Source organism: Lytechinus variegatus, chromosome 10, assembly GCF_018143015.1.
Source record: "Lytechinus variegatus isolate NC3 chromosome 10, Lvar_3.0, whole genome shotgun sequence".
Classification (NCBI taxonomy): domain Eukaryota; kingdom Metazoa; phylum Echinodermata; class Echinoidea; order Temnopleuroida; family Toxopneustidae; genus Lytechinus; species Lytechinus variegatus.
Genome location: NC_054749.1, coordinates 6,345,606 through 6,369,818, shown reverse-complemented (window position 1 = coordinate 6,369,818; position 24,213 = coordinate 6,345,606). Strand labels below are relative to the sequence as shown.

Below are 24,213 nucleotides of genomic sequence, written 5' to 3'. Positions count from 1 at the left end.
TAACTAAAAAAACAATTTAACAGAACTGAAATTGGATTGTTGAATAATCATCGATGAAATGCATCCGGGTCATGCAATTTTCATGGAATTCATTCGTTGTTTTTTTTTTAGGATGAACGTCGATCCGGCGTTTTCGCGCGTCATTGAGTCTTCCAGTTTTACTTGGAGGCAGAGATATTTGTAAATGATTGTCCCATCTTGGTCGTTAGTAGCCCACGTACTCATGATCAAACATCATGACCATACACAAAAGTGATGGAATGGGACCGTATAATGAGGATAATTGGCAAGATAATCTTTCAGTAGAACTGTTTGGGTTAACTCACTGACTGATCTGACGGACCTGCCATTTCTTTCTTTGAAATTTAATTAAAATATTCAAGGCAGTATTAGGTTAAATAAATCTGCAACGTTTCAAATCATCGATCACTTTAGTAGTCAACTATTCTCTATGTAAACCAAGAGAATAAAGTATGAGATTGGTTTATTCATAAAACGTCTCCAAAACAATATTCATTGCTCAGGGCTAGCTATTAAAATTTCACGTTAGCATTTAATATCGACAAAATTGCTTTCCCCAATGGACTCCGTCTGTCGTCCTTCTCAAGTAAACCGACTGGGATAAATAATCGCTACGCCATTTCCTTTCATTTTAACCCCCTTTAACATCGATCAGCTGCCCACGTGTGATCTGTAAGTATAATAAAGCATGGATTTGACCCGCTCGTACGTCATCCGCCCATTACATCCAACCGCAATGCATTTATATTCATCTCGGATTAGTTTTCAGTTTTCATCAAGACAAAATGATCCGGAGTTTGCATGTTAGTATTGGCAAGGATTCTATTTCAAAAGTGGTATGAATTTGGCAATGAGGGAGATAAAGTGGCTTGAAAAATATTTTTTATGGGAAGTTAAATAATGAGCCGACGATGATGGGGAAGTGTGGGGGTGCTTTATATAAATTCGCATTTTAAGATAAATATTCCCCTCTTTAATGAAGAAAATATCTATTTTAATGTCGGAATCCTTCTGTCGGAACAACACACAATTATTGTTTAAACCATCTAGGATATATGATAAAGTCACATCCCTTTTTATTTTAAAGATATTCGTATTTATGAAGATGCAAATAGAATTCTGTTTCAGTGCGGTATTTCAAATCTCATTTCCTCTTAATCTCACTTTAAAGTTTCTGGTTTAATATCACGTTGCATTGAAATACATGAGCAAATAATATTATAGTGACATTCTGGAGCTGTTCTTGAAGTAAAGTATTACTTGGTAATAGATAGTGATAATAGGGGTAATTATTGAATTCCATCTTTGGTGTATTTTGGCAATATTTATTACCAAAAGTCATAAATATGTGTTTATTTCAGAAAAAAAAATCCCTCAGCATTTCCATGTTTCAACACTAGTTTATGGGAGTAGTTCTGATATATTCGTTGGCTTACCATGTGTCTCTTCCAGTCGTTCTTGAGCCATTCTCTGGTAAAAACCAACAGTAAGAATTTTCTTCTACGACATTTTCGTCAAAAACCAGAAGAACTATTGTAAATGTTTTTTTTCGAGTGTAGAAGTCATGTAGCTTCCGCCCAAATTTGTATACATGTACATTATGAGTTACGGATGTATGGATTTAGTTGTTGGTTTGGCTCACTCGTTTTCATATATGATTTCAGTGAATAATGCTCTCGTAGAATATTTGATCTGTAGCAATTACTAACGTGCTGGTAGATTTTGGTTATTATCTTTTCCAACTTCAATCGATCAGAGGTTCGTGGAATGGATACTGACCTTAATTTAGTAATGGTTTTATTGAATTAGATAATTCTATTGTACGTCTTTGGTGTACTTGATATAATTTTGAATAAAAATTAGTTGTTCACTTAGTGAATTTTCTCGTGGAAGACCTCGGGTGAAAACCTGAAACTGATGCTTAAGCTAATATGTACTGGTAGATGTACCTGCAAAGCTATATTATGAAGCAAGACGTGCCGAATTAGAAGTTAATATGATTGTCAAATCTTGGTAATTTTATGACGACCGTGGCAATGAATGTACTAGTGCTATTCAACCTTACGTGGGCGGTATTATAGAGACCTATGGAGGCGAGTCACGTATCTAATCTCTTGGCATTGCATCGGAGGCTTAATGTCAAGACTAAAAAACCGTAATAGTAATAATAATGGCTGAATTAGTACAACTCTTATCGCCAGAGGATGCATAAGCGCAACTATCATTTTCATCGACTCGAGTCACCATTTATCATCAACGAAATATCATGAATATATATTAATAATATCACAGCCGCAGTATGACACTCCCATCCCTAATACTGCGTGCTGATACTCACAGATCAACGACGTGATCTTTTTCATCATTTGCTATATTACTGTTTATTCAAACTCGATCAGTTTGCAGATTCCAACCGATTCCGATAATGTCGACCGAAACCGATGAGTGATACAACGGTATGCATTCTCGACCAGTTAATCTAATGATCAAGTTCCTACTGGAGGCATCTGATGACCTTTCTAAGCGCCAAATCGGAAGGATAGAAGTGACAGGGATAGATACCCACACCGCGAAGCATACACCATCATTGCTCGCACATCATCGGATGCACGCACCGGTACATCACGCACACACGCTTGGAGCGTAATGTGTAGAATTGGGGTACGCGGACACCATTTTAGAGCACTTGAGTTATCTAATACGCATACATGCGTCAAAAAGCTATTGAAAGGCGCCAAAAATCGATGCGAGGCTTGTATAATAGCCGGATTCACCGTCATCTTAAGTTCCTTCCAGGAAAACAGGACGCCAAGGGCAATGCGAGATGATAGATGAGAATCTGCATTCAAGAAAAACACGAATCGCCAGTATTTCAATTTCCTCGCTGCAGGCTGGCCTCGATAAATGCCGATACACCGCATTATCAAGCATCACATTTCTTTCGCCTTTTTTCAGAATCTTAAAGGTATTGTTTAACTTTGTGAGCAGCTGATTTAAAAAATTCTCAAACCAAGATGAAACATGTGTACAAGTGCATGTATTAGAACTAATAAACCCTGAAAACAACCATTCTTGAGAATGAAAAGCTAAAACTACAAGGCAAACCCCGATTTTGTAAATAGGCGTCTTATAGACACCTAAATAGTACACATTATTGTATGGGATGAAATTAAGATGGTGTTTCCGGTCACTTTATATTTCAATTTTTGAAGGCTAAATAGTCATTTTCGAACGCAATTTTTCTGGGATTCATTTTGGAACATATCACAGACACAGGTTACAAGTGTGACCTTCTAGCTCAGATTTTTGAAAAGTCAAACCAATGTTAACCAATCACTTTAACAGCGTTATTCTGTAAAGTAGGAGGTTAAATCAGCCTAAATGCTCTCATTCCTGAGATGTATAACGTATCATTACAACCTTAGGTTATCAGATATCTTTTCACAGTTTAATTTCACAAGATGCATGGCCGAAGTTCGAACCCCCTAACCTTGATGGTGAGAATTAAGTCAATGAATCACACTAAGAGAATGCACTTTGTCTCGTATCTCTTTTTTTCGCAGGCATAGTCATGATGCGAAATGTGAAATTATCAATTAATTATAGGGGACACAGTGTACTTATAGAGAATTCCTCCTTAAAACCGATAAACTCCTGCAGCAGAGTCTCAAGAACACATGTAATCTTACATTATACAGATATTGACTAATGTGGTGTGTAATATAAACATTCTTTGGACCGCCGGATTTATATTTTCCCGAGGGGTTATATTTTCCCCGAAGCGCGCAGCGCTGAGGGAAAATATGATCACGAGGGAAAATATTAATCCTTTAGGCGGTCCAAAGAATTTTTTTACACATCCCATCAGTCAATATCTGTTATATTAGATAGCCTTTAATGATGAAGATAAAAATGGCCTAACGATGCGCGCAGCCTGTTGTTTTCTGATAGTCACAGTGATTGATGGAACTGGTATAGATCTAGATGTAACTTTAGTCTACTACTACTCTAATGCAGTGAATGGCCCTTTTCTAATCAAATCTAGTTTGTTTTAGGCCTAGCCCTAGATCTTAGAGTCCAGTCCAGATACTTTAGTCCCACATATTTATTTCCGTGTAGTTGGTAACATCTAATCTCCAATAGGGCGCCATACGCGTAGAAAAAATATATTCACGGACCGGTTGGTCAATATATTCATCGAAGGTGGACCGGCTGGGAAAATACACGGATTTCGATCATATCACGTGACGCGCAATTGACCAATCGCGCTTGGCTATCTGTCTTGGCTATCTAATATTATGTATAATTACAGAAAATTTGTTAATGGAGTATCCTGTCATATTAAAAAAATAGACCCACTGTGTTAAATTGCAAAACATTTCCTGTTATAGAATGATTCACTGTCCTTTTTAATCTTCTGGCGTTTTTTAGCAGTGTGGAAAGTCTGAAAAATTGTATCAATTGGGGATCTTTCCATTTTCAAGAACTACAAAATAACCACTCTTACCAATGGTAGTTCTAAATGTTGATTTATCATTTTATGCTCCTATGAAGAACCTTCATAAGCCCAAAAATGGTCAACACAGAGGGATTGATATGATATTTTTTCAAAAGTGCAAGTGATATAAAAGCAATATAAAAGTGTATTGTCGATTTAAACAAACATACAAAATATTAGATTTTATCTTAAGAAGTCCGATTTTCCTATTTTTATAGATTTTATGCTTTACTTGACGTGTTTCTGCGATTCATCCATTATGCTTCTCTAAAGATCCTCACAAGGCCAACATGTACTGTTTAAAAAAAAAACCTGATTTTACAGGAAAACACAAGATTTTGCAAAAAGCAATAACAGAATCATTCTGTAAATTCATAAAACAGGATTTTTTCTACAATTTAACAGAACAGGTCTGTGTAAAAAGAGGAAAAGGGTGTTTCATTTCAGGAAATTTGTAAGGTTCCATACACCAAATACCAATTTTCTGTTAATTTTCATGATATCATGTAAGATTGGTAATATTACAGGTGTTCTCGAGACTATACTGCAGGAACTTTTTTTATTTTAAGGATAAATTTTCTAGCAGTGTGTTGGTCAAACCAAGGGCCTAATAACCACCATATTTCTTAAAGAATGCATTTGATTACAAAAGCACTATAGTGTCGACTATATTTTATAAATTGTAAAGAGGTTTTGTGTGATATCAGAAACCCCTACTGGTAAAATATTTATCAGTAGATTTGTAATAATATAGTATAGATGCATTTTATAATCCTACGAAGTCCGAATGTCCTATTTCATAGATATAATGCTTTCTTTGTCGCACCTATGATACTTGATTCGTGTTAAGAATATGACTCTCTTCATTACATTACCAAAAAAAAAAATTGTTTACGTGAGAGATAGCCTGAGCTGAGGAGGGTGAAAATGGGACACGCGAGCCTCTTCAGTCGCTTGAGAATTCTCTCGTCTTTCTTGTCAATCAAACACCATACGTGGTCGCAAACAAGTCTTGTTTGTCCTGCCATTGTGTAGTGCATCAATATTTCTCAATTTACCGGTGGAGATTTATTGAAATTGAATGTACTCTTACAAATCACACACGCAATGCCCTCAACTGCCGACGTAGACCGTCACCAAATCCCGAGGCAGATATGTACGGATACAATATCGCTAACACAGTCTCTTGAGGATGGATTTCCTTATACAGTATATCAATTTCCCCCTTTGCCTTGGTAAAATGCTGGCATATATGTTATAATAACAGTATACCACAGATCTCTGTGTTATAATAGAGGGATACGATCATTCTATTTTCGTAGCAGTCTGGGTTTATTTTCTTCGCACAGATTTATAAGCTTGAAATGGGAAAATAAAGTTATAAAATTATATCGTCAGGTATAGGTTCATTGCACTGCATGCAGGACAAGATGGGGAAAACCGCATCCGGGTTCTCTTCGTCCGCAATAATGTTGGGAGGGGGTGGCGTGAAAGTGAATATGGTCAATACGACAGTCATACCAATGAGACTATTTCCAGATCGACTAATGGTATGTCGTTGGAAATACCGTAATAGATAAGGTTGGTCTGGAGGTCCTTTCGCCAATGTGGCTGGGGCATGCTGGTTAATGGCGTCGGCGCATTCTATCGATATGTGTTCATATTCTCGACATGAGCAGTGAGACTTGGATGATAGGGGAGTATTCGATATTCTATCACGACACGAATATTTTCTTGAAAAAGTTCTCTTGTGGGTTGAATAAACTATACCGATTAAGTTGCGTCTTTTTTTCTTTTCCGGAAAAACATATTTGAAGAAGTAAATTAAACTCCTTCCATTTAAACACATGTCAGAACACAGGGAGGGGGTTCATGTTACCCAATTTCTTTCCTCAAATTATACCTTTCGTAATGCAAATAAGACCGAAAGGAGAATGTTCTCGTTATGGACGTGGTAGATATGACCATATATTCTCACTTTAAAATATTTACCCCACCCCTTCAAAATTAATTAATGACAAATGTCATACAAATCGGTCGTTAAATTTCCAGGACTATTGCTAACTTGACCTCGTAGTGCTTGCTGTTATTATAATTTCTAGAGCCATGTTATTATTTTTATGTATTGTCGTGACATCCAATTTCAAAGTGCATTATATTTCCTTGCGTATGAATATAACATTCCTGTCATTTATATAAGACCTGTAATAATACATGTAAGTGATTGTCCTGAACATTTAAGGAATATCATATATTTTGGAATTCTGAAAGCTATTTTTTTCATTGCAATAATGATATACGTTTTTTATTTTCAGTTTAATAGAGCTCTCATTTTAAAAGAAATTCTATTACGAAACTTCCTATGGCGTGCGGATGGGGGAGACCTTGGGGCTATGCTGTCAATAAAATTCAACCACCAGGAATGAAAAAGAGCGAAATAATTTTTTCTTATTAAAACTGATACAATATATCGGTAAAATCTCGCATCCACTCCTAAAGGGGTTCGCCGGCACTTACATTATTTTCACTTTTGAGAGTCTATACAATGTTCTTCAGCCACTGCCGCTTTCCTTATTTTTGTTTGTACTCTAACATTTCTTGTCTACATTATAAAACTTTTTAAACTGTATAAATCTATCTTTAGTTTTGGAAACATTGCAAAAATAATTTACATATCATTACCGTATGCTTATCTTTTAATATACACCCTTCTTTGTTTAATGAGCTATGTTTCGCTCTTCACCCCCCCCCCCTGGTATAAATTAGAATTTTATATTGTATTTCTGCATCTATTTTTCGTCCTTCGTATATCTTCCTTACCCCTTGTTATCTACCTCATCTCAATTCAATTTCAATTTCAATTCAATTTATTTACCATTAAAAAAAACATCAAAATGTTTACAGAAATGACATGATACCAACAAACTAATACAAAATATAACAGGTTACAAGTTACTTAATGGTCAGGACCCCTAAGAAGCAAAACTGCTTATAGCCGGGGCCCTATAAATACACAAATATCATAACCGATAAAAAATGGTTATAATATCTCCTACTCTGTTGAATCTTCTTTTCCCTTTTACTCTGTACTCTGGTCATCTCTTCCTGATAGCTATATCATTTAATCATTGTATTGTTATATTTTGTAAATCCTATGCAATCCAGCCCAATTTCCTGCGATTAGTGGATTTTTTTCATAAAACCAGAAACAATAATTCATCATATTGTCAACATCTTTCACAAAATTTGCTCTTCATATTCAGAGGATCGAAAAATTTGTTTGCTTGCTCGTGCCTCGTGACTTCTTGGAAATTTTGCTCTAATACATCATGGTTGGCCTCATTACGCCAAACCTATATCAAATTACAAAAACAAACAGCATCTCACAGGAGATTTTCTTTCATATGAATGACATTTCGTTCAAAACAAATCTCCTTTTATAGCCATTGACTGATAAATAAAATGACCGGTCGGTCCATACGAATATCCGGTACCTACCCACGCCCAAATAACCTGCTGAAACTCTTCTACCACTTGTTTGCGTCATAGCCTCAGGGTATCGCAAATAAGTTTATTTTCATCCATAGACTCCTAAAAATGACGTTGAAGGGATGTAATTTCAGACGGGGGCTGCTTGGCCGGACCTTTTACCATGCTATTATTCAGCCAAATATGGATGTGAATGAACCGTGTTCCCAATGTAAACGGTCTTTTCGTGCTTTGTTAAATAACACATCTTATACTAGGGGAAAAGGTCGGATTAAGGATTACTATCACATGTCCTCGGTTATATGTACTATTGTCATTTTCACTTCTTTTAATATATTGATGAGAGGTCAGCAAACGCCTACTTCTTCTTTCAAAACAAATAGTTATTTTACTTATCTAATTTACCAATCTGAAATGAATTATCAGATAGAAAACTTTTTTGGATTACATAATAGCTATGAATATGACACCTGCTTGATCCGCTTTGTCAAGCTCTCCTTGTTTATCTTACACAAATCTGACAAATAAGAGAAAAAAAATCATACCGTCTGTATTTTTTTTAATCTTTGAAGAATGCAAATTCACGGAGGGAAGTCTATCGATCATGATTTTATGCTTTGGATTCACTGCTGTTCTTTTTTTTACATGAAAGCGAATGTACTCTTTGATTATACATTCAAATATCAATGCCTGATTTGTTTTAAGACATTTTATTGTTATTACAACAAAGCTTTATCTCGATATAACGTCAGTGATGGGTGGTTGTTTTAGGAAACAGCAGTGCTCAGGCAGCTGATAATATCATGAATTGCAGGGGATTATTCACAACTGGGAAGATAATCACTTCGCTGGCTCAAGACGAACTCATCTCTGTTTGATTGATTTTTTCTTGTTTCAATTAAAGTGATTCGAACTTCTACAATGTACGTCAGAGGCATTTTACAGGTCATTGAACGAGATTTTTAAAGGTTCGCTGATTACTATCTTTGTTATAAAAAGATAATCGGTCCTTTAAGACGTCGTTTGTTGGTTTCATCTATTTCATTTCTTCTTCCAGTCTGGTACAGTCCGCCACTGGCGTATTATCGTACCTTAAAAGATATTTGCAACACATATATGATAATCACATTATCCGCCAAAATGAACTAGAAGTGGAAGAAAGAACGTGCCATTTAAAAAGGCCTTAACGGCTTTGTTTAAAAAAGGAGCAGAGAAAAGAAAAAAGGAAAAGGAAAGGAAAGGATTAAAAGAATAAAGAAAAACATAAATGAGCAAAAACTCACAAGAATGTTAAATGGGACTATTGAAATTGACTTCGATAAAAGGCTAGGATATTAACTTTCAATTCTGACTGGTTGCCAAGATAAAGCCAATCAAACAAGAAGAAGTACAAGTTCCATTAGTTATCTCATTGCATTACAGTTATACCAGAATACTAAATTTGTTATAACCCATCCCTTCCGATCGTTCCCAAGTCTTTTCAGAAAAAAGCAACAGGAAATTTTACCAAAAAAAAACATGATGGATGCAGTGCAGAATTTTTATTGAAAGCTATAATTATGTAACTAAATGGATTAATAAAGCGTGAAAATATCGTTTCCTCCATAAGACATAAACATCAAAATTACCAACACGTTTGAAGATCTTAAGTACCAGATAATGAATGCATTTCTTTATTAATCTTGGGAGAAATTATTTAGAGGCTTAGTCAGCCTCGAGACAAGAATAAAAAAACCGGGTATTTAAAAAAAAATACATTGTGCCTTTTTAATTGCAGCTATTCTTGCGAAAAATAATTCAATTATGATACTCAGAACAGAACAGCTTCATCGTATTAAATGTGTGTCTATTTACCATACAATTAATGTGCTCATTACATATGGGCATTTGTCAGGTTTTTGTAGTTGTATTTTTGCCTATCACATGATTTTCCATAAATGATTTTAATGATATACTCCAATTCCATTTTGGCTGATTGTATTTTACCCATGCTTTGATGTATTTTGTTTTTCGTTCTTAGTTTTGTATGCTTATTTTATGTTGATATTATTAGTTTTTATCATTTGTCCACGGCCTTGCTGAAAAGCAGCTTCTAGCTGAAAGCAGGCTTTTTAACCGTGATTAAATAAATAAAATACAAATACAAACAAAAATCTCTGGGGCCAATTTCATTAAGACCTACGGTAACTTTGGCATCGTGACAATGACCGTGGTAATAATTGAGTTTTTAAAGACATATGTCAATCAAATACGATTAGTCCTAAGTGTTTATTTTACGCCACACAATTTAAGTCTGTAGTTCACTCTGCATCACACCGATGTGTCAAGCTGAATTCACATCAATTATAACGATAATACTGAAATATCGGGTATAATTTTATCTCCTTTACATGTTAGTCAATTTATTAGACAAATCACTTATACTTGATGTTTAGCAATGTGGAATTCGGAAAAAAGATACAAGATTGAGAGCGATCAAGGTACAAAAGCTTTTTTTAAGGCGAAATAAATTTTTATCCGTTCACATCATTACATCTAATACTAATTTCATTTGTTTGCCTCATCTTATTCGATTACATCAAATTTCTCTCATCTGATATCTTTTTTCATAAAATAATATGTTAACATCTTACGTAGACGAACGAACCCATTTTTGCCAATGGTGATTTGAGCAGCTGCTAAGTGGTTCAATCTCATGACGTCATTAAATGAAACCGTCATTGACAGATATGCCGGTTCAATGGAATGTGGATGAAGGGTTAGCCGATGAGCCGGATATTGATGTTGAGAGAATAACGTCCGATTTGATCGCAATGCGAGTGGGTGGTTACCGCGGCCGTGGATGCGAGACACAGCTGGCGGGGCACATCCCAGGAATGCATTCAATTAACATGCATTGGATTTAACGGCCTTGTGTAACATATGGGACACTGCCCGATGGGAAATGAAAATATTTTCTCCGCATGCTGGCAAGTCGAAACTGATATGCTAGTTTACATGCACATAACATCACCTATTGACGAATGCAAAGGGGTTCTCGTGTTTCATAAGCTTTCGATCAGGTCACCTTGGAATTATTCTCTTTTAGATTTGCTATAGTATTATGATTTTCTTTTTTTGTTTTCTTTTTTGTGTTTTGATTGTCATTCTATCAAACTAATTGTGGAGTTTACTGCCTGGCGTAAACAGAAAGGGGGATATTGAGGTAAATGAATATATATGTACACTGCAAAAACTCCGGTGTTGATTTAACACCAGCCCTGAATCAATATACATGTACGTCCACACCAGAGAAGTATTGAAACACCAGTTTGGAATAAAATCCATGCTGTTTTAATTCTAATTGGTGCTGTGTAAACACCTACATGTATCTAGTGTCAGACCGAAACCAAACTGGGGTGGTTTAACACTTGTCTGGTGTGGACATAATAGATTCCGGGCCGGTGTTTTTGCAGTGTATGTGTATTCGGAAAAATGGGGTTGGGTAGAAATGTAAAGAAATAGAGACAGTGAGTAGGAAGAAGAGAATGACGTTAACAAGATAAAAAGAAATTAAGAGTTGACAGAAATCTTTGACAGAAATCAGATTTAATTATGTCTTTCTTATTGAATAAAACTTACGTAATTTTGATGTGCAGGAAATGAAAATCGTATCATAAAAGTCCAAATCGATTAACTGATCGACGTTGCACATTATGTGTATGTAATGTATTAATGAATGTATATATATATTTGCAAAATAAGGTAGGCAAGTTCCATGTAATTTTGGACTGATTCTGCCGTGTGACTGTGGCCGATATTGTCATTGTAAGAGCAATGTTATTAGTGCTAATTACATTATATACCATGTTGTACTATGCAGCATCTCTTGAGATTTGAATACTCTATACCCAATACTATACTGAGATGGATTTTTAACAAATGAGAATTGAAGAGGTCTAATGAGATCCATTAGAGATTACTTTGTAATCAGATGCATTCCATTCCCGAAAATAAAATATGGGCAACTTCGGATATTGCATTGTACTGTATTGCAATGCAGAGAAATGTACATGAAAGTATGACCACGTGATTAATCCTGATTTTATTCATAATTTTCAATAGTCAATGCTAGATGAAACTATTTTGTTATGACGGAGTGTATCCACTTCATTTATAACTTTCCGTTGAGAAATTTGAAAGTAAGTGCTTATATCCATTTAAATGTACATTCCTTCATTCTTGATATTGTACTTTTGCAACTGATCACGTGAGAAATATCCCACGGTCTCTGACCAATCAGATCCATTATTATGAGGCTAATGCCCGGAGATATTAACCCCTCATGATGAGAGCAGGAAGCTTATTAACCTGATCCACTCTAATGCTCTCCTCTATGGCCTCGTTACAATTTTTCTTCGGAAGCCATGAATAAATCGGGTTAAATTTCAATCACTGTATATTTATTCCGAACAGATGATTATGAGGTTGAGGAGGAGAGAGGTGAAGAGAGAAGGGGAGAGGGTGAAAGAAGGGGGAGATAGAATGAAGGGGAAACGGAGAGGGAGGAAACTGATAAATAATGCATTTCTAATATTTATTTAACATTCGTATTTAACATTTTTATCTTCGAGTTTGCATATATGATAAACAAAAGAAATGTACATGATTAAGGACAAGCACCAGAGAAGCGATGTATAAAACGAGAAAGTCGATTTATAACAAAATATAAGGCCTATTTACATGATTTAGAAGATAATAATAAAGATAATCAAGATAATCAATAATCAAGATACATGCACATAATGGCCTCCAAGCAATAATTGATAATAGGTTTTAGTGGAACAGAGTGTCATTTAGGGCATACGTGCAGATTAATGATTCGCGACTTAGATTATCAAGAATATTATTATTATTTTAGGTTCAGTTACAGTTTATTTGGGAAATGAGAGCTACCCATTTAAAATTCCATGAATAGGTACAAATAAACCTGGCGATGTCATAAAAACATATAGCAAAGAGCGTTTTTTATCAGTCACGGGTTTTTCCATATGGAATAAAACATGCGTTTGACATGTGCTTGAAATCTGTTTATTTACATTTCGATATTGAGAGGTAATGGCAAATTATCTTTAAGTATAGTTCAAAGTGCATATAATGCCATATATTATTTACTATTCCAAAACATTTACAACAAAATTAAAGCCTATGTACTGCAAATATAATGTAGACATTATATTCGTTGAGGAGTTGTATTTTGAGAACACTTTTGAATTTACACAGAATATTTGATTATTTATTTGAATCATTTCTTGGCAGATCGACAGTTGGTGTAATTAGGGAATTTTGTGATAACGAACATCTAGTCAAGATATTTTTGTAAAACATGCTTGTTTTAATTGTAGAATGACCCATATCTCTCCTTCTTTCTTACTTTCTTTCTCTCTTCATCTTTCTCTATCCAGGCATCGTATTCGACGTGTAAGTTTAAGAAGTGGAAGGACTACCACCAAGAAGTACTCTCAGCTTATTCCTGAGCCGGTTTTCCTGGTAAGTTTCAAATGATTTGCCATGTTCATTGGAAAAGGAGAATACCTTTTTTTCATATGACACTACGCCGAACGGTGCTATAAAATGTAACTCGTGCGCCCCCGCAGCAAAACATACACTCGCACACACGCGTAAATGTACCCCACGCACACATACACCTCATTCGCCCCCTCTTCACGCATACATACACACACACACCCTCACAACCCCGACACACACATAACTTCACAGCCAACCAACCTTCATGCTATTACAGCTACCTGAACCCACTTGAAAAACCAGCAAACATCATTCCCGCACCCTCCATGTACGCACACACACACGCGTTGTTTTTCTACCACACACACATTTACAGACACCCGACATAAACTACAAGATATCGTAACTTTTGGCCTTACATTTCTGATTGAGACGCTGCCATATAAATCGTTTACCACTCAATTGCTCAAGTCTTTCTCAAATAATGCAACCCCCCCCCCCATATTTTTATCGATCCTGCTTATTGTTATCGATAATATCCCATGACTTGTATCACTATCGGGATCTACATCAGTCAAATCAATTTTCTCTGTAAAGATACAGAGAAATAGATATACTGTTTATATCCAGTCATTATTGTTTATTCAACACAATTCATAATTCGTTCTTTTTGCATCCCATATCCCAAGCTTGTATAGCTACGTTAAATAATAGTCAGGCATGTAACTGCTTAGCAACAAAGAGTATTTTCGTCTTTCCTCTTGGTGTAATTATTGTTACCTCGTTGCCATAGAAGAGATTTATCAACATAGAATCCAAACCTGTCGGCAAGTTCTAATGCAGCAATAATCTACATTTATGAAAGTTGATATTATTCAGTTAAAAATTGGTGACAAGTTCGCTTAAAATACTTAATGAATGAAGCCAGCTTATATATATCTCTCTCTTTTCTTATATAATTGATAGATGCATTTTAACAATCAGAAACATATTATACGTGACGGGTGTTTTAAGACTAGAAGCATTTTAACCTAATCTATCAAATTTGCACCGGGTTCTTCTATTGTATCCTCTGTTATTAGTGGATGGCAAGAAAATAAACACAGGCTGACGTTATGTAGTCATAGAAACAAGAACAATGAATCGCGCATTATTTATGGAAACTATAATGCTCTACCACCCCCTTCTCTTCTTTCTTTTTACATGCATGTATTAAATTGTAACTTTCACCTTCCCCTCTCTCTTTCCTTTTTTCTCAATCCATCTCTACTTATTTCCCTTTTCCTCGAATCTTTATCTCTCTTTGCATCTATATCTTCCCGACCCCCTTCCTCTGTCTAATTTACTCTCCAACATTTTCTTAGTGTAAAATTCATAATCGTTTTATCATTATGATCATTATTTCATTTTAAAGATAAATTCCAGTATTGGTAACGTTCTCAAAATGACTTTTTTAAAGAATCTAATATAATGACCACCCAAGTGTCTGTTTCCATGAATGAAAAATATGTGCCAAAGGATTCTGGAAGAAATTGTGTAATTGCTGAGAAATAAGCAAAATAAGCGCGGATTCGGTCACTTCCGTCGGGTCTTTATTCCAGCAATGATAATACACTGTTCCACTTGTGCCTATCTGTGTTGGTGATCTTCAGTGTGAACATTTTTCAGCGTAGATTTCAGGATTTCACAAAGTTAAGTTTATGTAACTGTACCAGATCTAGATCCTCGATAATATACTGACTATTAAGCCTGGTTTTATACTTTCTTATGAAATCAGTGTTTACTGCAACTACTGGCATTTCTCTTTAAAATCATTAATTATCTCTTATAATGTGATATAAAGTGGTCCAATTCAGTCACCTATTGTAATAGGTCTCTGTTAGGTTCCTCGTCAATTTATAAAGATCAGAAGTCGAGGGATAGAAAGAGAGGAGAGAGAGAGAAAGAGAGAGAGGGGGGAGAAAGAGTGAGATGGTTTGTGAGATAGGGAGGGGAAGAGATGGAGAGAAATAATAGGGAAAGAAGGTGAAGCATATATTCGCGCACCCAATTAAAGAGTATCATACTACTGATAAAGCTACAGAGTTTACAATATGCGAAATTTTACGAAGAAAGGAATTAGTGCAAAAGAATTGAACGAAGATAGGCTAATGTAAATTGACTAATTTACATTTTTTATGTAGCGTAGCTGAAGAGAGTTTTGAAGAAAAGAAAAATGTTTTTGATGAAAAAAATCCAAATCAAATTAAACTGTAATTTCCCAGAGGGGCAAAATATATAGTATGCCAATTGCATATTAATTTCTAAGAGAACTTATCACTGGTTACTGGTGCCTATTTTGTCATCTGACATTACGAACACGCCTTAGTGGGTATAATGTCTGAGCAGTATAATTATACAAAAAGGAAATGTCCTTCGATTAAACACAATTGGACGGCTGCTTTTTATGTTCCATGCAATTACCCTAATTTGTTTGGCTCGGACGGAAAAAGCAACTCTGGACAAACTTCACACGAGTGTTTTCACTGATGTGATGCACGTGGCAAAGTACTGGGCCCCGTCTTACAAAGAGTTACAATTGATCCAATTAATCGTAACTCTATGGAAATCCATCAATGTCATATTTTATTCTACATTTGCACATTTTCTAAATTTGCACAATGTCCTTTGTAAACAAAGAGAAGCATAGTCAATTTTCAAGAAAACAATGAATGCATGAAAATACATCATAGATAGAAAATATTTTTATAAAAAAAACATTCAAAATAGATGTTGACGTTGCTGGCCGTCCATAGTTGTCATTGATTGGATCAACCGCGACTCTTTGTAAGACGGGGAGAGGAGGGCGAGGCTAACTTGCATGAAGGGGGTTATTTTTCATATGGTCCAAATGCGTTGCATATGCCTGACATGATTTATGTAATATCCCGTGTATATCATGGAGATGGATGATAAAAGCGGCCTGCGTCGTCTTATGTGCATCAATGGAGTAATCATTCTGATTTTACTCAATGGATTTATGGCTTTAAGCGAACATCAAACAAACATTAGTGACAGATCAATATTGCACTTTTGAGGAGCCATAAACCTGATGGAGCAAGTGATAAGGCATCTTCTAAATATAACAGCAATGCATAAATACACGCAGGGTTTGGTAAACAAAACAAAAAAGCCACGTTACGAAAGGTCTAGCGCTTGATAATCCGTCAGAGAGTCAAGATGGGACTGATTACCATCAGGCTCAGCAGCTACCGAACACGCGCACGCTGGATGCACTGCTATTTATACACATTAAATAATGGCGCCATTGTCGCGGCGCCAAATCTTAAAATGGCTTAGTTAAGTGGGTGCATCTTTTATGCTATAAATAATTGGATATATTCTGAAACGGATAATGTTGGATTTGTGTAAATTATACTTTAAAACAACAATTTTCATTTGATATAAGCATGTATTTTCTTTCATTCCGCGAATTCATTCATTATTTGTACACCTAAATTCATACAAATCAGTAAGCCATATAGAATATAAATAATATGCAAGTTGTGATTATATAAGGAGGTCTAGGTCCTGGGAAGCAAAATCTTGTGGCGGGATACGCCTATAGACATAATTATGTACAATACCAAGAAAACATAAACAATAAGGGCTTGAAAATGGTAGGGAAAAGAAAAAGACAGGGGGAATGGGTAGAGGGAGGAGTTAGCGGTCAGGCGGGCATGAATTGCTGGCTAAAAATGAGTACAAAAAAGTATAAATCACACATACATGATAGAGAAAAAGTTATAATTATAACCCTGTTTACTGCTAGCTTGTTATTGCCTTCGTCTCTTTTGGGTGAAGGGTGGATGGAGAAGTTGGCTGGTTGCCAAAGCTGACCTGGTGGCGGGTATTGCAGCCATCAGCATGTGAGAATCACGCAGTGTATTGCTAGGCATGAGGCTTCCTACCCACTTAGCATGCTTAGAATGACATTTTACTCAAGTGCGTGCTATGCCACATTGGCGGGTGGAGAGAATTATTTGGCACTTTGGCTTTGTCATGGTTGACAGGACCAGAGGGCCGTTTCATGAAATGACTTAGATGTTTTATGTGGCAAGTACTGTTACATCCGATAGTTACTATGGTAGCAGAGCCTCTCAGCCAATGATAATCAAGACAAGTTGTCATATCTGACAACTTGTCGGACAAAAATATTGATGGAACGTTACCCTGGATGAGCTTAGGGGATATACTTTTCGTATTGATATTTTTTTAAGCTTAGCACGAGGTTCAAAGGTCATTAGCTCAACATTTCCGTTTCCCCATTGATATTTGCTATTCTTTGTCAATCAAAACAGTAATTTTATGATCAGCATCCGTTTTCACGAACACATGAGTATCCATACCATGGGTACCGGTAGGAAGTAATTCCTTAAGAAGCTGTGTGCGCTATGAACGCCTAGCTTAGCCGGGTAATATAGGAGCGCCTTGAGCACCTAACAAGGTGGAAATGTGCGCAATATAAATATCCTATATTATTATTATTATTATTATCATTATATCAACCTTCTTTATTGGGTTAAAATGCGTCTTCTTTTCAACTTGCCATTTAAATATCTATAAACTAATTTTTGTAGATCAGCTGAATGAAACAAATCAAGAGCATTTCCTCAGTTATTCCAGAGGGTGTCTAAAGACGTATATTTTCTAGAACAAAAAATTAATTAAAAAAAACTGTATTGTTGTAGGCTTCTCCTCAGTGATATTCTGATTGTCCAAAGTTGAAAGCCTTCATAATCTGTGAAATAAAAAAATTATGAAGGCTTTTCAATTTGGGCAATCAGTACATTAAACTTTTCCATTGAATGTAAAGGTTTAATCCATCAAATATAATTCGGTTGGACATCTAGTTCTACAGCAGAATACATGTCCCCTGCTTTCAGCATGAGGGTAATATGAATAATCAATCGAGCTATCTCTTTACCTTTCACTTCACCTGGATCAAATATGGAAAATTATTGTCTTCTTTCCATAAGGCATTAAGGTGGCGAGGAGATTCGAACGCCGTATGTTTTGTGGTTAATGGTCCGCCAAATATTTATGTATGTAAAGGATTACCCAACCATTTTTCTGTTAGTCAACCAACAGTCTATTACCAACATGGAGAAAATTTGACGATGCCTGGTAAAATATACTGCCAAAGAAAAAAAAATATATATATATATTGGTAAAGGTTTGTCCAACGTTCGTATGAGAGCCTACCAACTGTTAAATAATATTTGAGTTTGACAAACATTACACAAGAAATAGCCGACAACTGGTAAAATTTACAACCCAATAATTCGAAATATCATTGTCCAAATTGGTCAGATATTGATTAGTGTTTGGGGGGGTGATAAAAGAGCCTTGCAAGACTCGCACCATGTATTTCTTAGGTTTCGGCTACAAGCCTTCTTCAAAGATTCAACTAGAGTGGCCCTGTGGTAGTGGTCTGGGCCCTGTCTTGCAATGAGTTACGATTGATCCAATCAACCTCAACTGTATGGAAATCCATCAATATCATAATATTGTCCACAGGAAATTTCAAGCAGTGTAAACAAAGCGAAGCACACTAAGATTTCTTTAAAAAGATGAATCAATGAATATACATCATTATCTAGAACATATTTTGAACAATCATGCATTTTATATGTTGACGTTGGCGGCTTTCCATAGTTATGGTTGATCGGATTAATCGAAACCCTTTGCAAGACAGGAACCATATATTCTTATTGGTAATGCAGTTTTCGTTGCCATGCCTTTGCTGAATGCATGATATATGGCAAATTATTGAGAGAAAGATAAAGTATTAACATAATCTTCGATATGGACATTAAAACTGATCTTAGGGGACATTTGGGGATGACATGTTGCCCAGAGTAGTGTGTTCACATGGAGGATTATGTGCAAATATTATTCACACTGTTTAAATATTCAAAGTCAACAGTGTAAAGATATTTTCACACTGTGGACACCTCGACAGTGTGACAGTTAACAGTGGCCCGTATTCTGAAGTCGAGTTTAACTTAAACCCAGGTTTAAAGTTGTGGTTTAAGTATGGACAGCCAATTGTTACATAAATCACATAAAACAGTAGAGATATAATATTTCAGCTCAATTGATACCCATATCATTTGTAATTGTCTATGAAGTACAAATAGATGATTGCCGTCACCATAGATGAATCAGGAAAAAGCAGAGTAAACATAAGAAACATACAACTTGATAAAAAAATTTAGCACTTTTGGCTTCCCATGATTTTAGCACAGAGTTAGACCGTGGTCTAAGTTGAACCTGACTTCAGAATACGGGCCAGAGTGTTCACATGGTCGACTATGTGAATATGTTATTCACACTGTTGAAATGCTCAAATACAACAGTGTGAAGGTGATTTCACATTGTGTTTCACACTGTGAACCCACTGTGGTACACACACTGCGACACTGTTCCTTCCAGTAGGGTTAGCTTAATGAAATCCTGCTAACGGTATGTCAAAGAAGATACCCTTATACCATGGTCACATCTGTTCTACGGCGGCCGTAAGGCGAGTCAAAAACAGCCGTTTTATCAATTTTGATTCAAACCACCTATTTGTAGTTGGACAAAAAATGTTAAAACGGCTGTTTTCGACTCGCCGTACGGCCGCCGTAGAACAAATGTGACCATGGCATTATCCTAATTCAACTTTTAAACTTTCATACCCTACTCCAGAGAATATGATTCATTGAAATGATGAGATTGTTACCCTTTTCTAGTGTTTCTGTCACGTGATGCTACACTATTGAAAAGCTTGTTGTCTTCAAACTTCTCTCTAGGAAATCATTCTCTGGATGATGGATAATGCCATGACAACCTAACAATAGGAGCAATTCATTCCCCTATCGATTGCATTTATTTACCGGAGTTGATTCGACATTTCGACCCTCTTTCCATTATACGACGAGAGATCGAGGCATAAAAAGATCGGGGAAAAAATTGGCAAGCAAGCTCCTCAAAATGAACGCCTACACTCGACAAATTGATTCGGCCATGCTCCACATAAACATCGTGGCGGATGCGTGGGGGTTAGTCGTGTCAAGGCGCGCGTGAAAATGCTATCGGTTGCTATCGCAGGTGCATGGCTTAATGAATGGGGCGGCTGCCGATACGATCGAATTATAGAGTGTTTGGTGTGTGATTGTGAACGCGGTGTGTTATTGCACATCCCTTGGTCCTATGCCTGCGTCAATAGAAAGCGAACGATGAAAACATATGCCGCCTTTAACCCACATCGCCTGTATTGTTTGCATGGCTACTAGCACCCACACTAGTCCCCTGATACATGAGACTTTACAAAATGTGTTGAGAAAAACAATGTAATACTTCGCGCAATACATAGCAACTAAGAATTATATGTATGTAGTCAGCGGGGACATGAAACAAAAAGGGTTAAACCATTGGGAGAGAAAAATTGACATTTTAAAATGATTTTCATATTGAGACACCCCATTAGCTGTATAATATTGCTCGCAGCGTGGGTGTTTTAATGGCGGCAGGCGTGTCTGAATTGAAGATTTTGACTAAGTGCCCAATTTTCTGAGCTCGTTCATCTCCGGTCGCCATGGCCGGAGTATAGTCATTAAAGTATAACCAGATTGTTTGTCTTCTCATCGACTAGGGATCGGGGGAGAATTTCACGAACTGACTGCTGTTATAAGCTACCGGAATCCTTGCGCCTGATTGGTTAAGAGCAAATTTGTCAGTGACAATCACAGACAAGTTACATTATGAAACACTCTCCATGGGCCGGTTTAAACAAGAGTAACGATTGATCCCATCAATCGTAACTCTACGGAAATCCATCAGTGCCATAATTTTTTCTACAGGAAATTTGCACAATGTCCTTTGTAAACAAAGGTGATCACGCCAAATTGTCCAGAAATCAATGAATTTATGGATATACTTTCATATCTAGAATTATTAAAAATAAATATGCATTTTATATGTTGACTTTGCTGGCTTTCCATAGTTGCGATTGATTGGATCATCGCAACTCTTTGTAAGACGGGGCCCAGGTCTGAAAGAGGTGAAAGTTCGCTAGAAAGGCAGCCCCAGAGCAATAGATAATGTTAAAAGCCACCTGAATTGCTCAATCTTGATGCAATATTCAGATGTCGGTGAGATCCGTAAACTCATAGTGTAATTGATTTAAATCTGTGTATAGTTAAAGAAGGATTTAGATGAATCGCAATTTCAGTTTAATTTGAACCTATCATGGCTCTTTGTGGGACGAGGCCCTGATCCTGATAAATACAATTCTCTATTTTCAATCACATTAGCATAAACTGTTTCTCCGGCGAGACAATAGATATTTCGTTATTCGTCTTGGTAAGATGTGAACTCATTTTTCGGTATAGGCCTATTGAATGTGTTTGTTTTTTAATATTCCAACAAATATCCCTAGAGTGGTGTTAGTGATGCTGAATTTCACTCTTTTCTCCCTCTCGCACCCTTCTCTCTTTTTTTTTCTCTCTCTTTCTCTTTGTCATTCTTAATTCTTCTTTGTTGAATAATCAATTTAAATTTAATTTGTTGTTTCTTCCTTTTATTTTCTTTAAACTACAGGGACAAGAACAGACGTTGAACAATGAGAAAGCATCTGTATACAGATTACTGCAAGGTGAGGAATCGCGCCCAACTCATCAGCACAACCACTACCACAACCAGCAACAACATCATCATCAACATCGCCTTCAAAAGTCCAACCGACTATCCTCCACAAGCACAAAACCTCCTCGCCGCATTAAAGCACACCGCCGAAACTCATCTCGCAAAACGCCGAGCGCTGGCCACGTCTCGAAACCCAGTCCGCATCATCGGGCACCAACTCATTTCACGCCTGCAAAGAATAACTCTGCCTCTCCTCCAATTGTCGATAAAGGTCAGGAGAGCAGCCAAGAGCACTTGACAAGAAATTTGACGAGCGACGACATTTACCAACAGAAAGAACGGAAGACCCCGCCAATCGCAGAAACGTACAAACCCGAGTTGGACTGCCTACGCAGGATCAAGTTCAAATTGAGCTGGAGGTATGATAACATCGATTCAACGACCGAGAGCGCGGGTAAACCGGGAGAAAACATGGAAATGGATACACCGACAGACGATAAGACACAAGTTTATGATCACGTGATATCGACGTCAACGGATTTGTCAATGTCGGAGTGCAAGGTTGGCGAAGAAAGAAAAGGAAGTGAGGAAGAAATCGGTGAAGAAGTAGCGGAGGAAGGGGTTTTGATTGATGGCGAGGTGCAACAGCTTGAATTGTGTGCGACGACGGATGGCGGGAAGAACTGCGAAGGAGTCGATGACGCTCAACAATCGCTAGAGGCGACAAGTCAAAGTGTGGGCATTAGGCAGATGATGACGTCATTTACCACGCTTTACAACAGCACGAATGACAATGACCCAAGGGTTGTAGAAGAGATGGCGGAAGATGAAAACACGACCTTGTTTTCTCAATACGTTTCGTCACCCATGGAGGTGATGTACCATGACTCTGCCGCGTATTCCAACCAAATCTCGGATTCAGAACAGCGCCAGTCGACAAAATCACACGATGACGTCACAATGACCGCCTACACGAATCAGGGCACCAAGAGATGGCCAGATACGACCAGCAAAAGCTATTTGAAAAACTCAAATGTCGAAGGCTCTAATGGTAATGAAATGGGTTCTTTCGAAATAAAGACGGAACTCATCGACGAAGGTTTTGTGGATTCAAACAACAATAGTGAATTCGTCATGGATATGAATATTCATTAGCGGGCGTTCTTTCTGGAGCCAACTACGATAATCATTACCAAAGATTACCATTGATTGAGGATTCATCTGAATATGAAGAACGACAGCGCATCTCTGATATTCTACCTTTCATTCCATCGTTTATTTATAAGACGAGTATTATATGTTTGATGATTAGCTCAACATTTCCTTCGTACATTCCAAGTTGTATCAAGACGTAGATCGGCATTCCCCTCTATCACTTCAGAGAGTCTTGTTAACTGCCTCGATGAATGATAATTTTTAATGAAATTAGGCTTATACGGTGCAATTTTGAAAAGAGAAGTGGGAATAGATGGTAAAAGACTAATAGTTCTATGGGGTTCACAATAGGTGTAATTTCCAACAGCGTAAGAGTAATTTGAAATGATGTTTGCCAAAACTATTATTTTTTGATTCGGGAAAACTGAAAAGTTTATAAAACGGAGGATTATAGCGCATATTTCAAGAATGTACCGAAAGGGATAAACAACTGTTTATCAAATGACATTGCCAAAGCACATTTACACTTCGGAAATAACGTAACGTTCCCGAGAACATTAATACTAGAACAGGATTTATTGAGGGAAAACTGGTCAATCAAATCAATATTTTCTTTCACGCATGCGGTTACACTAACTTCCCCGTATACCTTTAATACGAAGTTTTCGCCATTGCAACAAGACGGATTCTAGAACATAGTAAATGCATTGAAAATGCCCGTCAAATCACAATGAACAGCTGAGAGGTCTTTGTCGAAAAATGGTGAACCGGGAGAGCAGATCATCCTAAGATCCGGAGGGCGTTTCATCAATATTTTCGTCCGACAAGTTGTCAGATCTGACAACTTTCCTGGATTCTGATTGGTTGAGAAG

General features: G+C 36.7%; 1 protein-coding gene across 1 annotated transcript in view; it reads left to right on the top strand.

The window, feature by feature from the left end:
- Positions 1-24,213, top strand: part of LOC121422707 — a 42,271-nt gene extending 18,058 nt beyond the window's left edge. The window contains exons 4-5 of the mRNA XM_041617876.1: positions 13,453-13,537; positions 22,142-24,213. Coding sequence (XP_041473810.1) covers positions 13,453-13,537; positions 22,142-23,341 — 1,285 coding nt within the window. The 3' untranslated portion in view covers positions 23,342-24,213. The remainder of the gene's footprint in view (positions 1-13,452; positions 13,538-22,141) is intronic.